General features: G+C 42.2%; 1 protein-coding gene across 1 annotated transcript in view; it reads right to left on the reverse strand.

The window, feature by feature from the left end:
• Positions 1–1,821: 1,821 nt before the first annotated feature.
• F13a1 (coagulation factor XIII A chain) overlaps positions 1,822–17,284 on the reverse strand; it is a 164,088-nt gene continuing 148,625 nt past the window's right edge. Inside the window, exons 14-15 of the mRNA XM_046453537.2 lie at positions 10,132–10,268; positions 1,822–3,549 (exon numbers count right to left, since the gene is read on the reverse strand). Coding sequence (XP_046309493.1) covers positions 3,396–3,549; positions 10,132–10,268 — 291 coding nt within the window. The 3' untranslated portion in view covers positions 1,822–3,395. The remainder of the gene's footprint in view (positions 3,550–10,131; positions 10,269–17,284) is intronic.

Here is a 17,284-nt window from a genome sequence, read left to right on the forward strand (position 1 = left end):
GATTGGAGAAAAGGATGGATAGAGAGTTGGAAGGCTGGATGGTTGGCTGAGGGTGGTAACTGAACATGGCTGTATGGTTGGGTTGATTGATTATTAACTTCATAATCACGTGGATGGATATTCATACATGGTGACCTTCCATGTGGAATTCAGTGATTTTTGATTGCCAATGAGTCTACCACAAACTCCATGTTGCCCCACATTCCTATTACAAATTTATAGATACTTTTATTTGTTATTCTGCAGCTCTTCAGAGACCCTTGAAGTTGGTCTTAAGTCAGCATTTTAGAAATTCTGAGATTAGAGTGTACAGAAAATGCTTATCTGAAAGCAGACTTTGTTCTCAGTTCTCACTCTGCCCCCCAGCTTGATTCGCCATAGTACAAATCAAGGTTCTTCATTAGTAGATTGGAAATAGCTATAGTTACTTCTTTTATAAGATTGATGAGGTGAAATTATTTGAAAAAATACACGTAACATCTGTCTATCTATCATCTACCTTATCTATCTGCTTTGTGTGTGTTGTTGTTAAGGTTTGTGTGCTATAAATCCCAGAAAAACCTTGTGGAAACATAAATATTGTTACCCCTCTTTTGCCTTGAAGCTCAAAACACAAATAAGGAATTGTTCAAAAGCATCAAGGACTAACACAAGTGGAAACTAAAATTCACAGTGTCTGTTTCTGACGTGCATTGCTTGCTATCATAGCTAAAATGATTTTTTTTAAAGAGAGAGAGAAGAGAGAGAGAGAGAGACAGAATTTTTTTAATATTTATTTTTCAGTTTTTGGTGGACACAACATCTTTATTTTATTTTTATGTGGTGCTGAGGATCGAACCCAGCGCCCCTCGCATGCCAGGCGAGCGCATTACCGCTTGAGCCACATCCCCAGCCCTAAAATATAATTTTTAAACCCATGTTCGTCAGCTTTTCATTACTATGAAAAATACCTGACATAACCAACTTAGAGAGAAAGATTTAGCTTGGCTTGCTTCTTGGAGGTTTCAGACCATGGCTGATTGGCACCATTGCTTTTGGGCCTGGGAAGAGGCAGCGCATCAGGGCAGGGTGTGTGGCAGAGCCAAGCTGTCAACCTTAAGGTCAGGAAGTGGAAGAAACAAAGAGGAAGGGGCTGGGGTCCCACTCTCTCTTTCAAGGGCACACTCCCATACGTGAAGTCCTGCCAGTAGGTTCCCCTTCTTGGAGACCACACCATCTCCTAGGGGTGTCATGCTGGAGACCAAGGCTTTAACACATGGCTCTTTGGGGGACACCCAAGATTCAAACTATAGCAGCATTGTTACACAACGTGGAGTCCCACCGGCCAACGGGGGTGGGCTGGTTGAAGGTAGACATGACCAGCAGATTTCATCTTGGGAAGAAGTATGAGGCTCCATCTGAGGTGCAATTCTTCAACCAGTTTTGGCATGAGTGTGGGATGTCTTATACACACTGGCCATGTGTCTTCCATCCTAAGACCATAGCAGGTGTTCTTTTTGATGGATCTCCATGCTGACCATATATTAATTCATCATCGTTGTTCATGAGATTGTTCATGGGAAAATAGTTATGGAGCATTTTCAGCTTTTGGAAGCTAGTTTTTAAATTGAATATGCAAACGTCCTCCTTCAGTGAATGTGGCTAGTAAGGAGGAGAGAAAAGCTAACTTTGACGTCTGTATCTTCTAGAGTCATTTTCTCCAAAGGACAAGTGTTTGTTGTCTTATCCAGGGGTGGGTTGTCCACTGCAGAGACAGAATGGTTTCTCAAGCAGTTGTGGCTAGTTATACGTCGGAGTAAAAATTAACAACATTCACTTCCATGCAATTGCAAATATAATCAGATTAGCTTTATTTTAAGCATCTATTACATTTGCATTAATAACAATATACGAAGTTAAGCCAGTTTAACAGTCTAGCAAAATGCATTTCATTTAAAAAATTGGGTACTGAAAGGCTTGGAAAATGCTGGGAGATGACTTAATGGAGTTATGTATGATATACTTATAGAGGGGAACCCAGTAACCCTCATGACTTAGCACTGAAGGTTCAAAATCAGTTTCAAAGGCTGAGAAATGTAGTTTAATAGAATGTAGCATGCCATTCTGACTTTCTATGTATTTTTTTTTCTAAAAATGACAATCTACTCACCTAAATCATACCCGAAGCACTTCAATGGGAAATTCTGACCATAAATCTGCCTTGTAAATAAATACCAGTAAACTTGTCTGTTGGAGCCTTGGTGCAGAATACAAATGATGTTGGCATCCTGTCACTGGGCCAGAACTGGAACTGGGTGTTTGCAGAGCTGTGCTCCTGTTACCTTTCAGCACCTGGGTGTTGAGGTGAGATCTCAACATAGGCAATATGAAGGAAAGAGAGACTCAGTGGCTGCCTGTTCTTCTACGTGTCTAGTCATTCAATCTACCAGTTTCTCCAACTTGCTGGGCTCATTCTATCTCTGACAAAAGACCTGAACCTGTGTCATTGTGTGAAGGAGATGATCCCAGGGAGACAGGTGAACTATAATCACTAATTAAGGAGAATTATCCTTATTCCTCCAGTCCCAAACCAGCCTCATTACTTTCTAGTTATATACCCCAGAAAGGTTAAAGTAAGGGATATTGGTTCCCACTGATCAGGCCACAGTGTGACACCTATTAAAACGCACCATAAAACTACATTATTCAATAGATCAGAGCATTGCACCTGCTTTCTTATCTCCTCCTAGGTGATTAAGTTTCGCACAAATGCAATTTGTTAATGTGGGGCCACATCTTCTCACAAGGTAAATCTGTGAAATTTGGCAGGCATTCTCTTGGCTGCAGGTGCAAGATGAAAGACCTTTTCCTGGCTTTGCCAAGAAGAAAAATGATGCTGTGTTCAGATTCCTGGGAAAAGGATTCTAACACGGAGGGTAGAACCTGATTCCAGGAAAGGGGAAGAGAATTCTAAGAGCTGGGTCATGTGTTTCTCTCCCTTTGGGGGAGTACGTTGCCCCCAGAAGGCTGAGTGAGAAATCAGAAGTTTTAAATGAGGGCAGGTATTGAGCAAATCTCCCCATTAAGTGAAGCCCTCTGATATTTGGCGTAGCCATTTGTGATGATAAATGATAACTTTTGCTCTTATGCACTATGAGAGCTTAATTAGAGCTTAATTAAAGCTAATGCTCAGAATCCTCTGGAAGGTAGAGTGATTCAAAACTAACTTTCATGCTGGATAGCTTAGGTTTGGAAAAGAGTGTCTTTGCTGTATATAGCGTCCCCACTCTCAGGCTCCCTCTAGTCCTGTCTGAGACTTCACACCTAAGTTAAAGCAAGAGCTATTTTTGCATTAGAATATCCTTAGCCAACCCTACAAGAAGCCAAGCCTGGGTCCATCTCAGCCTCCTGTGCGTTTACATGGAAGGTCGTCTTTGAATCTGCAGGTCCAGCTCCCCATACACGTGTCTCAGGGAGTCACTGGTCAGGCTGGCTATCAACTTCCGACGGCCAGGAACCCAAGGCTGACACACTTCTTCCCACTGTACAGTGGCGTTGGGCCGGATTTCACTGAAAGGATGGAGAAGAGATGAGAGGTTGGTGGATTCAGTTTCCCACCTGATCAAGAAGCAGACAATCCTTACCTGAACCACCTGACCTCCTTCTCTCAGCTGATGGTGGCTAGAGGACTGAAGGACTTGGCTGGCTGATTTAGTACATAGGAACCCAAATGAGGTCCCTACTGAGGCTTTGCAGAGCCATTCACCAACAGCCCCATTGGGGATGGTTCCTTCCACCTGTGTACATACTCTGCTTCACAATAGGGTTGGGAAGACCAACCAACAATGAACCAACCAACTCTAGTTTCTTCCTGGGATTAGACTGCCATCTGAATCCTCAACTGCCATTGCTGAGGCTCTGACCCTCTAATTAGCTCTTGCCAACCCCCAGGGGAGAGACCTAGTTTCCAGGCTGAACATCTGGACTATGATCCTGTTTGCTGCCATCTGACTTTGAGTGTCTCTATGCTAATTGCTAATCCTCTCAACCACCATATTGTATTCCCTCTACCAATTCAGCTTTCTGTTACTTGCCAATGTCTATCCTGGTAACTTTAGGGTAGTCTTTTATGGTCCTAAAGTTCTCTTTTCTTCTTCAGTGCATGTTCTACAATCTCCTCAAGTCTTGAGGACAAGCCTACTTTAGTGGGTGACTGAGGTCCATCAGGGTTGGGGAGATATAGATTTTCCTGGGATCCTTCTCACACATTCTCCTCTGTAACCCTGGGAGGAAACAATATGCAGGTTTTGTATGTGTGACAGTGCCTCAAAGTAGACAGAATGCTTTGACATATAGATAATCAAAGAGTGAAGTCAGTTTTCCAAGATCACATGGTCTATGGGTGGAGACAGGATTTGACCCCAGGTGTTTCTGAGTGCCTGCTCTTTCTATGACTGTATATTGTATTTTACACTGTATTTTACATTCGACTCCTTTTCTGACCACTGTGCTTACTTTTTTCACAGGTTTTATTTTTCTAGCAAGACTTATGCTTTCGTTCAATATTTAAGACTTCCTGCAAGTGTTGTGCATGGAGGGTTCCTGGTCTATGCTTACTGACTCTCAGGGAGGGCAAGTGCTGGATGACCTGGCCTGGAACCTGAGTCAGCTTTATTCTGGGGGAGTGGAAGGGAGATGAATCAAGACCATTATGAGCATCTTGGAAAGATAAAAAGGAACCTCTTTCATGGGTTTATTGAGGCAAGCATGTTAGAGTGGGCAAGGGCTTTAGAAATGACTTAGTCCAACTGTGTCATTTTACAGATAAGAGAATTTCCAAGGTCACAGAGTCTAATGGTCCAGATAATGGAAGAGCTGAAATTATAGTCAACTGTCTATTCTTTCTACATTCCTGCTAAATGGAGTTTTGACTGTTTTGAATTTCACAAAAGTCTGAATATCAGCAAGCAAAATGAAGGCTGCTAAAAAGGTCTGCCCCAAAGCAAAACAACCAGCTGCTTCCACCTGGAAATGACACAGAACAGTCCGGCTTCTCCGGGCCTCCACGAAAGGTGGAACTCACTCCAGATAGGACTCATTCAACGTCGACCTACTGATTCTCAAAGTTCCTTTGTGGTCACTGGAAATGATACATTCTGAATTTGAATTCCTGTGGGTTTGGAGACCTAACGCTTCTGAAAATACTTAGCAGTTTTGAGCTTAGAAGTTTTGAAAATGGAGTTTGGGAGGAAAAATAATTTCTGTCCATGGTACGGTTCCATAATGAACACGATTATGCATGGGGCCCATGCCGTGGGGATAGCTGCCTGATAGATGAGACCACAGAGAGAAAAAGCAAATTTGAATGGATCTATCTATTTTGAAAAAAACCCACATGCTATTGAACTAATGTGTAATGCCTGGTGTCTGTATGATGAAATATTTTCTAGTGGTTACAAGCTCCATAGACTCTGGATTCAGGATACCCAGGCTTAACTCTGATACTCCTGCTTATTAGGTGTAAAAACATGGGGGAATTGATGGACCTTCCCTAAGCCTCAGTTTCCTCATCTGCAAAATGAGGATGTGGATTATCCCACAGCACCCATGTGAGAATTAAAGGAAATCATCCAAGCAGAGAGGCCAGGACAGGATCTAGTATGTAGTGAAATAGTCAGAAGTATTTTAAAAATTCATAAAATGTTTGTTGCTGTCATTTCAGTTATACCAACATCTTTGTTTACAAGATAACGAGAGAGTGACAGAACTGCTCCTCCATCTATAGTCCTCACTAGATAAATTATCTATGTGAGGACATTTTATCAAATCATTAGGTCATGGCAACATTCAGGCAAGGACAATCCTTGGGTCTTGGACATTTGGGCTGAAGAGAAACTGAAAGGAACTTGGTCATCTATAGCTGGTTTAGTCGGTAGTTAGTCGAGGTGGTTTAGTTGGTAGTTAGTGGTGGTTTAGTTGCTCTTTCCCAGTGGTGCATGGACCTGGAAGATGGCTGGGGTCTGCACCAGGCAGGGAGGGATGAGTCTAAATGAATACTTTTCTGAGCACACAGGGGACCAAGGTTACTCTATCTGAAGGCCTCGATTCAGAAGAATGGGAAGGTAGGGGATGAGGATTCAGGAGAAAAATGGAATTAACAGGACGAGGAAACTGAGCTGCATTTCTTTTCTTTCTTTTTTTAGTTGTTGATAGACCTTTATTTTTTTATTTATTTACATGGGGTGCTGAGAATCGGGGCCAGTGCCTCACTCATGCTAGGCAAATGAGCTACCACTGAGCCACAGCTGCAGCCCCTGGGCTGCATGTTTTTATCCACCCAACAAAGAAGGCATTCTTATCCCCCAGTTTATAGGTAAGGAGGAGTCCACTTCAAAGACAACGAGTGGCTTCTCCAAGATTGCCAACAGCTAAATGGCCGAGTCAGACAAGAATCTCAGCATTCACCTCTGCACTCAGGACCTGGGAGCTGATGAAGGGACCTGGGACCGTGGGAAGAACTGGGGTCAGAAAAGGACCATGGGGCATCTCTCAGGAACAGAGACCTGTCGGGGCACCTAAGAGAGTGCTTGTACTCAGAAAAGGAATTCTCTGGCTAGATCCACAGAACCCCCTGGGGAGAAGGCTGATAAGCTGGAGTAAGACCCTCCCTCCTGGAGGGACCTGCAGGGCAGACAAAGGAGCTGGGGGCAGTGCTCAGCTTTGCACTGGGAGGCTGCGGGTGGGGGTCAGTGGGAAAGAGAACTGTGAGGAAAGTCGGTGTGGCCCAAGGACCTCAATCAGATGGGCTTCCATTTGCCCTCAGGGGCCTGGGACCAGACACTGTCACTTCACAGAGATAAAGGGAAGGGAGAAACAGAGGGCCACGTACCTACAGACCTGACCTCTTCTGTGCAAAGTTAGAATGCCAAGATTTCCTCTAACATCAATAAAACAACGTGTATTTCAGCTGACTCTGGGTTCACATCCTCTGGGGTCAAAAGGCTAAAGGCCTGACATCTCAGAAATCCAGGCACTATGTAAGAAATCCTGTTTTCTCTCACCTCTTTTCCTGTGAATTGGAGAAGGCATCTGAGCCCTCGGGAGCTCTCTCTATGGTGCGGCTCCAGGCATTGACTTTGACACTGATCATCTAAAATGTCTATATTAATTTAATATTTGTTAATGCTTTCCTTAAGTTTGGTTCTTTATAAGTGTGGCTCCATACTTTATTTTAATCAGTGACTTAAAAAAACAAATGATGGGAATAATGCATATATACATAACCTATGTACTTTTTCAAACCCAGTAAGTTGATTTTATGATTCAAGGTTTGAAAAACATTGACCTCGACATTGTTTTCCTCCCCTATAAAAGGTGGACACCATTGGACCCTGAACAGAGCGAGAGAGGGTAGGTGAGTTAATATTTGTACTGCACTTGGAATTGTGGCAAGACACGGTCAGCATCAAGAAATGTCAGAAATGTATTACGGTTATTATTCCTATCACCTCTACCTTTGTGGTTATTGTTTGCTTTGCCTGAACTCTCTGCAGAACAATTTACGAAAGCTCTTTGAGTCTGTATACAGAAAAGCAATTCTCTGTCCTTAATTTACAGTGATCAATTCAATATGAATTAAAGATATGTATTTGTCAACAGAAGCTATTTTTACCCAGATCCATAGGTTCTCTTGACCCTGGTTTCTCACGTGATCAATCAGAAGCATCTTTTGAAACAACTGTCCTGCTTAAGGATCTGACCTGGGACCGTGCAATGTAGGTAACCACCTCAAATAGTCACTAGATCTTGAGCTTCACCTCATTATTTGCTCTTGGTCATATAACGATCTGCATAACGATGGGTGCATATGAAAATATTCCAACGTTAAGGTGCACATGCATGTCATTTTACCTACAGATAAGTGCATAACAGAAAGTGAGAAAAAATCATTTGCTCATTTTGGTAAGTGGAGTAATGTTGGAATAATCTCATTTCCGGGGGATGGATGTTGTGATAAATGATTCTCAGTAATGTGCTGAGCTATCAGGATACTCTGGCCATTTATCATCTTGAATGCACACAAGCAAATGGGATTATTATAACAACAAACTGCAGCTACCCACGGTTTGTCCTCTGTGTGCGGAGGCTTAGCTTTTGTCCTACTTGGGAAACAAAGCTTAAATTCAAGTCACAAAATTGGGAAAGTTTTCTCTTGGAATAACTCACTGAACCTGATCATTTTTTAAAAGAGAAAAATGAATCTGGCGGATGAATTATTGGGTGGTCTGGAAGTGCAGAAACTTAAAAGCAAAGAATCTACAGAAATGGAACCTCCCAGCATCTGAGATGGGAGGGAGGCTGTGGGAAGCGTGGAGCGTTAAACCATCTTGGGCCACACATGAGGCTCCATGTCTTCAAGGTCCCCAGAGTTGCCCAACACTGCCACCCTGGGGACCACACTTTTACATCTGCACCTTTGAGCAACACCCAGGTAAACCATAGCATAGATGTGTTCACCTTGAGCAACGCAAGATTCTTGGGACAGCCAAGGTGTGAAGCTAGCAGAAGTTTCCAGTGCCCTCAGATACAGATTGCGTGGCTATTGTTTGAGAAGGAAAAATTGGATACAGCAGGGGGCTGTTTGGAAGAGGAAACGTGTTTCACTTTGCCTGAGCGATTCTTGCATCTGATTTGAGTGGGAAGGTGCGAGAATGGGTGAGCAAGACTGTCGTTTCTGACGAAAGCAGGGCTATGGCTGCTGACCTCTCCCTCTCGCTGGGGTTGATTTCTAATTTAATTCTTTTTTTTTCCCTGAGAATGTCCTATTAATACAGGCAGGATGTTATATCTTGTGCTTGCCATTTTAAAAAAGCACTCGAATTATTTTCTGTGTTGTGTACTGCATTGGTAATAAGGCATCTCTTAAGATAGGATGCAAAAACTGTGGGACCTGTAATTCGAAAAGAAATGCAGAGAGAGTCTTTTGTGGGCAATGGCGGTGTCCCAGAAAGGATGAGTGAGGCCTTGCAGCTTACAGAGTGGGGTGGCTTCCGTAAGAGGTGTTGGGAAAACTCCTAACATAGATGGTCATGAGGTGGTTTCCAAAACTCTCACTTCCCTTTCTTTGCCTTAGAAGGTCACCCCGTAGGAAATGTGCTAGATTGATTGATGCTGACAGGGACTTATTTGTGGTAGAAATGAAAGTAATAAACTTCGAAGATTGGGACCCATTCTGAGTGTCACAATTTAAGAGAAGCACAGACAAATTGCACAGTGTGGGAGAGGGAGGGAGCTAAAACCACATTAGTGGCCAGAAAGATGAAGTCGGGGTGGGTATTTGGTCTCAAGTAGAGAAGACTCAAGGAAGACGAGACACCTGCTTGCGAACATTTCCAAGTCATCAGATGGAAGAGTCGTGGACCTTATTTTGTGTTAGGCCAGATAACAAAATTGTCATTGGTAGGATCTCAAGGTAGAAAAGGTGTGTTTTCTGAGCTACCTGACTGTGGAATGGGCTGTCCTGTTGGGTGACAGTCACAGTCAATAGGTGCCACAGAAGCAAACCAGCAGGGCACAGTTTGATGGTGCTGGATGTGGAAGAGGCTGAGTTCCATTTATATTATTACAGAGCCTGGGGCAGCCTTTTGGCCCCAATGGAACCACAGTGATTGGGTTGCTAAATCTAAGAGGTGGAGTTGGAAAGAAAGGACCCATAGAAAGGGCATCTTTCAGTGTCCCACTTGGCATATGCAGGTGCTCAGTGAAGATTAGTGGATGACACATGAGGAGGTGGTATGGCAAAATGACGGGAATGAGTTCTGCAATCAGCCACCTTGAATTTGAAATTCAGCTCTCTGCTTATAAGCTGTGTGTCATGGAGGCAGCCCACTGACCTGTTGAAGCTCCAAATTCCCCAACAAAAGAAGAGAGTTGGTAATTGTATCTCCCTTCTGGGGTGGCTTTAAGGATTCAATGATGGACGTGATGGTCAAACCAACCCTGTTTTTACCCCATGCCCCACAGACCGGATCCATAAGGAGTTGCATCTTAGACACTTTCACTAGAGAGTAGATGTGATCAGAAAAGACACAGAGGGACAGAGACAGTGTCCCACGGCCCCATGCTACCTTCCCACTTTCTCCCAGCACGTACCGGAACGTCTTCCTTTTGGGTCTTATGACTCCAGGACCTTCCAGGTACATCCAGACATTTTGAAGCGTCTCTTTTAAAGGGTTGGTGAACTCAACAGTGACAACCATGTCCGAACCAACGACCGCAGCGCCTCGGACCTGAGTCAAGGGAGAACACAGCTCATCAGTAGCCAGTAAAACCTCTCTCCTGCTTCATGTTTCCTTCCCCATTTTCACTTTTGCTGAAGTTTTATAGTAGGTGCAACCAGCCCGAGGAGGAGGACAGCCTATTGCTTTGACTTGAGGATACTTATGGAGAAAAAGATGGAAAATTACTAATTAGAATCACACTCTTTCCCTCATTATAAAAACCACCCTAATTAGAGTTCGGGTTAATAGCCGTGGCCACTGGCTGCTTCGTGTCCGCAGGCGGTGTGGGAGTGCATTTGGTGTAGCAGCAGCCTCCTCCACCAGGGCAGCTGAGTGAACTGGCTTCTGGAAAGGACTCAAACCTCCTACCAGGACGTGAGGGGTTCCTGAACTCAAGAGAGTGAGAACTCTCTGTGGGGCTCGTGCCTTCTTGCATTTAAATATCTAATGAGAGAGTCCTTCTTGTTGAACTTGAAAAGGAGGACTCTGGACACTGAAACAGGGGAAAAGAATTTTTCAGCTACAGCTGCAATAGCGGATCCCAGGAGGGTAGAAGTCTAGGATGATACACAACTATTTGTGGGTGAATCTGTCCACAACAACTCCCCCAAGTATCAGGTATTTGGCAAGCAGAGACAACCAGAGTTCAATGACAGCTTTGACCCTTGCTGACAGTGGGGACTCAGGTGACTCACTAATACTCTCCAAGACTCAATTTTCTTTTCTGTAAAACTGGCCTGACATTCATATGGGGTGATGTTTGTAGAAGGTTATTGTTATTATTATTATTATCCCTTACACCGTGTTTACTATGCACCAGGCACTTGTAACTACACATTTTCCCAGCACAAACTTAATGTGCTGGAAAATGGCCAGGGGACTATAGGATTTCTTTTGCTTAGGGCGTGTGTATGCCAAATGGGCAGATCTGTACAAGACCTAAATCTCTTGAGAACAAGATAAAAAAAATAATATAACAATTCCTCCCTCATAAGAAAGGGGTGGGATGAGATAATGCACAGAAAGCTGTTTGCAAGGTTCACGGCAAAGGTGCAATACATTATAGCTCGTGCTTTTTTGGAATAGCAATGCTCTAGGTAGCTCTATTTACCTTTTATTTTAGTACACTTTTAACTCCAATAGCAACCCAGTGTCCAGTAAATATTTGTTAAGTTAGATAAACTGTTTAGAAATGGAATTTGCTTGTTGCTTGAGTTTTCTAGGTAACAACCTAGTCATTGTTAGACCTTATTTCTTTTGCAAGTGTATAACCTAGAAAAGTTTCTTTTGTGTGAAGGTAAAAAGGAAGGATGTTACCCAGAGAAAAGGACCCTTGCTTACTGACTCTGTAGCTAAGAATAAAATCTTATGGCTTTACTTTTTAAGTCTTGGTTTAAGACTCAGTTTATGACTATGGAATTTTTTGTTTTTAAAATCTGTAAGAAAACAAAACCTTCAGCAACTTCCTCATGTTTGTTACATTCGTAACCCCATGTCCTGAGCAGCAGGTGGGTGGAGAGATGGGTTCAGGGGGATCAGGAGTGGAGCAGACACGGTCAAGATGGTAACAGCAGCAGGTACACTTGGTTTGTGTGCCTGATCGGGTAGTTAGTGCTTTACTACTATGGAGATCTTAACCTGCGCCAAACGATTAAGTTAGAATCTCAAGTAGTGGAGCTTTTAATTCATTTATTTTAAGCATCTTTGTTGACTACCAAGGACCAACCTCAGTTGAGAATTTATGGTTCTCACATAAGCCCCACAACACGAGGGCTGAATTTGTATCAGCTCCAAGGAACCCAGAAAGGAGATGATAACATAATAATAGTTGTTCCTCTAAGAAGAATAAGGTTTTCTTGGAAGGATCATTGGTGCTGGAGTTCCATTTTATGAAAGAGGAAACTGTGGTTCAGAGAAATAAGTATCTTGCATGAGAATTTGAAGCTACAGACTGGAAAGGGACTCAAGGTCAAGTTTTTCTAACTAGAGAGGCTGCACTTAGAGCCTAGGACTCCATGACCAGAGGGGGCCAGCAAAGGCAACAACTAGGCCTTAACAAGACAACCCAAACCATTTGTCCTGAGGTCCAGAAACCAGCCAGGAGCAAGGGAGTTTTCCAAATTGGGTGGAGAGCAATGTTGGATTTGGAGCCACGGTGACAAGACTGTGAATAAATCAGGCTCAATGGGAGAGGGGTCAAATTAAATAAGGAACACATTGGAATGTGAACCAGAAGTTAATTTTGTGGCTGCTGGGGACAGAGTGGGAGTGGATTAGCTTGGTTCGAAGGCTGTGGCATAGCCAAGAGTCAAGGTCTAGCCCAGAGTCAACCTCAGCATGATTGACATCTTTTTGTCTAGACTGTAGGACATTTTGCAGCATCTCTGGGTCTATCTACGGGATGCCAATTGCACCCCTACACCTCTCATGACCACCAAAAGTAGCTCCAGAAACTGTCAAATATTTCCTGGGTAGCAGAATCCTGTCCCCCACCCAGTTAAAAACCATTGGTACAGAAGAGACGTGTGGAAGTCATTCTGAATTTGTTACTTTCTTCCCAGACGTATGAACATAGTCAATGTAAACACTGAAGTACATTGAAATATGTTACATGGTCCCCTTGGTTTAATCCTCTGGTGTGTCCAGGACATTTTTTTCCACATTTAAGGAATTCAAAAATCCTCTAGATTTTTAAAAATACAAAATAAAAATTAATATTTATTTAAAAAAAAATCCTCTCTAAATTAGAGAAGGTGGGGATGCTTCAGAGACATTACTGGTCAAAGTGTTTGCTTATGATGATTTTAATTGTCTCTGAGAAAAACATTTGGGGGCCATCTGCCTTCTCCATGGCACACTATTACAGTATGGGCCTGAGCCCTCAAAAATCAATCAGCATTTGCTTGTGAATGAATGGAATTGAGAACATCATGCTGAGTGAAATAAGCCAGGCTCAGAAAGTCAAGGGTTGAATGTTTTCTCTCACATGCTGAAGCCAGAACAAAATAAGGGGGGAAAAGTGGAGTGGGGGTGATCCCAGGAGAATACAAGGGAGATCAGTGAAGTAGAGGAAAGGATTTGAGGGAGAGGGAGGAGGGATGGGAAAAGGAAGGAACTGTGGAATGAAGTTGGCCAAATTATGTGTTAAGTCCATCTATGAGCAATTATGCATTATGCACATACATGAACACACCACAGCGAATTTCACCTTTATGTCTATTTATGAAGCACCCATTAAAAAACCAATAAATAAGTGGAAGGGAGACCGGCAGAGTTGAGGAGGGAGAACAGGGGAGGGAAGAGGGAGGAAAAGAGGTAAGTACTGGGGATGGAAATGGAGCCACTTATGTCCCATGCATGTATGATTATTTCAAAATAAACCCCACAATTATATATAATTATAAAGTACTAATAAAAACATTAAAAGATAAGTCTGATAGCTGCTCCTAACCCTTCCTTCCCATAGACATACGCAGCAACAAGTGCAAGATACATACACTGTGGACATTTATTCTTAGGGGATTCACTATGGACTCATGAAGTGTGTCCCAGGTTCTCGAGGAGAACCATGAACCCCAACTAAGAACCTTTTCCATGTGGTGGGCTGGCTCTACAAGAAGGTTCCTGTGCTGTGGAAAACAAAGTATACCCTTACAAATGTGATAGTGCAGGTCAAATGTCCCTTCTCTGAAATCCCTTATCTTGAAATGCCTTTATCTGAAAAACGTTGGTGTTTTCCAGATTTTTAGGATATTGGCATGGACTTTCTGGTTAAACATCCTCAATATGAAATACTCCAAAATCCAAAATGTTTTGAGCATCATGTTATCATTGAGAAAGTTTCAGCTTTTTTGGATGAGGGATGCTGATTCAACCTGAAATTTGGAAGACTGGCCCACGTGGTTGGGCCTTGTGGATAAACTTCAGATTGGAATATGCTCAGAAGATTGGGCTTTCTGGATAATTTCAGGAGCCGGGCCTCATCAATTATCTCTGTGATTAGCTGCTGACACATATATATCAATAATGCCTGAATGTCCCTGATGAGGAAAGACTTGGGGGAGATGGTGAGGTGGAGGGAGGGACTTTTCTCTGATCGGAGTGTGTTTCTTTTGCAGTTAACAAAGACTTGATGTCCCCTTTCTGATGTTTGTCTCATGCCCTCAGAATTTAAATTCCCTGGCCCTGACTAATGAGATGATACTGAATTGTAAAAACTCAGATCAACCCCAATATAAAAATCTGCCCAGTGGTCAATATCACCCTTCCTTGTCTGGGAAATGTAGGTGGAGGTATTCCTTCCTATTTCCTCTGGGGAAAATGGAGCCTACACAAAGTATTTTCATGTTATGTGTTGAGTGCTGTGTCATGCTACGGTGTCTAAGAAATGCTGAGATCAATGACTATTTTGGGAGACAAGGTCTGTTCTTATTGAATTCTTCCATGAATTTTCACAACTCCCTTTTCTTTAATGCTATAAAAAACAATTCCATATCGGTGTAGCTGCATTTCTGATGTTCTTGCTCTTATAAAATCTTAAGTAAAGAGACTCTTTAGGCAACCCAGAGAAGGTTAGATCAAGCAGGAACTTTCGTGTGTATCAACTTTACAGAAGCATATCTAATACACAGACTTGAGAAAAAAAAATAAAGTGTAAGTCTTACTTGGTGACATCAATTGCTTTTCCAACTATTTGATGGCTATGATTTATCTTTCAATATACTATTTAAAATATCTCTGTTCTTTAAAAACCAATCTGTTTTAATATGATGCATTCCCAAGTTAAATGCCACTCACCAATATTGACATACTGGGTTTTTTGTTTTTTGTTTTTTTTTGTACCAGGAATTGAACTCAGGGGTACTCCACCACTAAGCCACATCCCCAGCCCTATTTTGTATTTTATTTAGAGACAGGGTCTCACTGAGTTGCTTTTGCTGAGGCTGGCTTTGAACTCTGATCTTCCTGCTTCAACCTCCAAACCACTGGGATAACAGGTGTGTGCCATCGCACCCAGCCTGAGTTCTTGGTCTTTATACTTCTTCATGATTATGAGCATCTACTCCCATTCTTCTAAACAGAAAAATCACACACACACATACACACACACACACATACACACACACACACCAGAGGAGGGGCGATGGGGTGATATTTATGTAAACTTTTTGGAAGGAATTACTTGTTAGGAGACCACAAGTAATCTTCCACGACTCTACAAAATGTATAACCGTTTTCAAAATTGAAACTGAAATGAAGAAAAAAAAGTTTGAAAACGAGTGAGAATGAATTAAGTTGGCGATTTGATTCACACAATTTATGAGATTCACCTAACAGTTCTTATTTCAAGTGCTTTCAATCACGACTTCCGTGTATTATTGAAATTGAATTCTTTCCTTCTTCCTCATCTTACGGTCACTGCTGGTAAGAAGCAAATGCTTGTTTGAAAACTCGGCTCACTGGCTCCAGCACCTGCCTTGCTCCCAGCTAAGACCTGGGCTGGCATTTAGTGAATAACGCTAAAGGTTAGCATGGTCAGGTTGTGATGTCAGGCTATGCTAGACAATATGGTAGCCACTAGTCACATGCAGCTGATTCAATTAATTAAAGCTAACTGAAATTTAAAAATTCATCTCCTTGGGGACACTAGCCATATTTCAAGGGCTCAAGACCCTCATGTGACTAACGGATGCCATATTGGACAGTGTAGATTTAGAATATTACCATCATCATTGAAAGCTTTATCAGCTTCTTTTAATCCTCACATGAGGACTATTTAATCCTCTACTTATGCAGTAGATTTGTGAGTCTTCATTTTACAATGACGAAACTGAGACACAGAACAGTTAAGCAACTGTTTCAAGTTCACAAAGTGATGAGACTTGAATAGAGACAGACTAGTACCACATCCTCCTTTAATGACACCCTGTAGTGACTGCTTCATAACAACAACAATGAGGACAATAACTTACTTTTATTTAGTGTTCATAATACAGTTATTATTTTCATGATTTTACTTACATGATAATTTACTTACATTATTTAATCCCTACAGGTCTGACTTGAAGGTAGACATTATTATTAGTACCTCTATTCTATTAGTAGAAAAGTAAAACTTAGAAGATAAATAAAAATGCGTGCCAAGCCAGTAAGTTGGCAGAACCAACCCGGATATAAATCTAGGTCTTTCTGATTCTAAAACATTCATCTTTAAACACTACCTACACTGTGATCTCTGACAGATGAGAGATAAAAATAGTAACTTTTTTTTTGGTGAGAATAGCTTCTTTATTTTCTGAAATCCACTGAAGAATCATTTGCAGTGTTAGCTTTTTATGTTATCACTAAAACCTCCGTTGAGGACAATGATTATAAGTTGACCCTGAACTAAATTTGAAAAAACATCTACCACCTACCTTTCTTTTTGACTTCGTCGGGAAAGAATTAGATTCCTACGCCCGAGTGAAATGTGACAAGGTGGCCTTGGGACCTTGATATACATTACCTGATGATAACAGGATTTTCTATTTAGGGTAAAGGTAGAGATATCATTTTTAAAAGAATATCCAGTAGCCCTAATATAGTGGAATTACAAGACAGGTAGGTGGGACTGGTTTTACTCTAGAATATTTTCTTTGTGTGTGTGTGTCTTTTTTTTATTTGTTCTTTTTAGATATACATGACAGTAGAGAATATTTTGACATATTTATACAAACATAGAGTATCGAGAAATGCATAGACCGCAGTATGATTTAGGTGTTGTGGCAAGCAGTGATGTCTCATTTTCTATCTCAAATGCAGAGCAGTGCTAGGGGGCCGGATGGCAATCACACTTGGGAGTGGCAGGACTCACCCAGGATGGAGCTAGCACATGCCCTCCTATCTGTCCAAGCTCACATACTGTCTGATTCTGTGGCCATCATTCTCCATGACCAACAGCCACGAATGGGTAGTCAGCTTCTTAAGCTTGTTAAAGGTGTGGCTGGAGGTGCCTCACCTGGGGTCCCCTGGGGTAAATAGGCTTC

This window comes from Marmota monax, unplaced genomic scaffold (genome assembly GCF_021218885.2).
Source record: "Marmota monax isolate L192 unplaced genomic scaffold, Marmota_monax_Labrador192_F-V1.1 WCK01_AAM20220418_F8-fsc00029, whole genome shotgun sequence".
Classification (NCBI taxonomy): Eukaryota; Metazoa; Chordata; class Mammalia; order Rodentia; family Sciuridae; genus Marmota; species Marmota monax.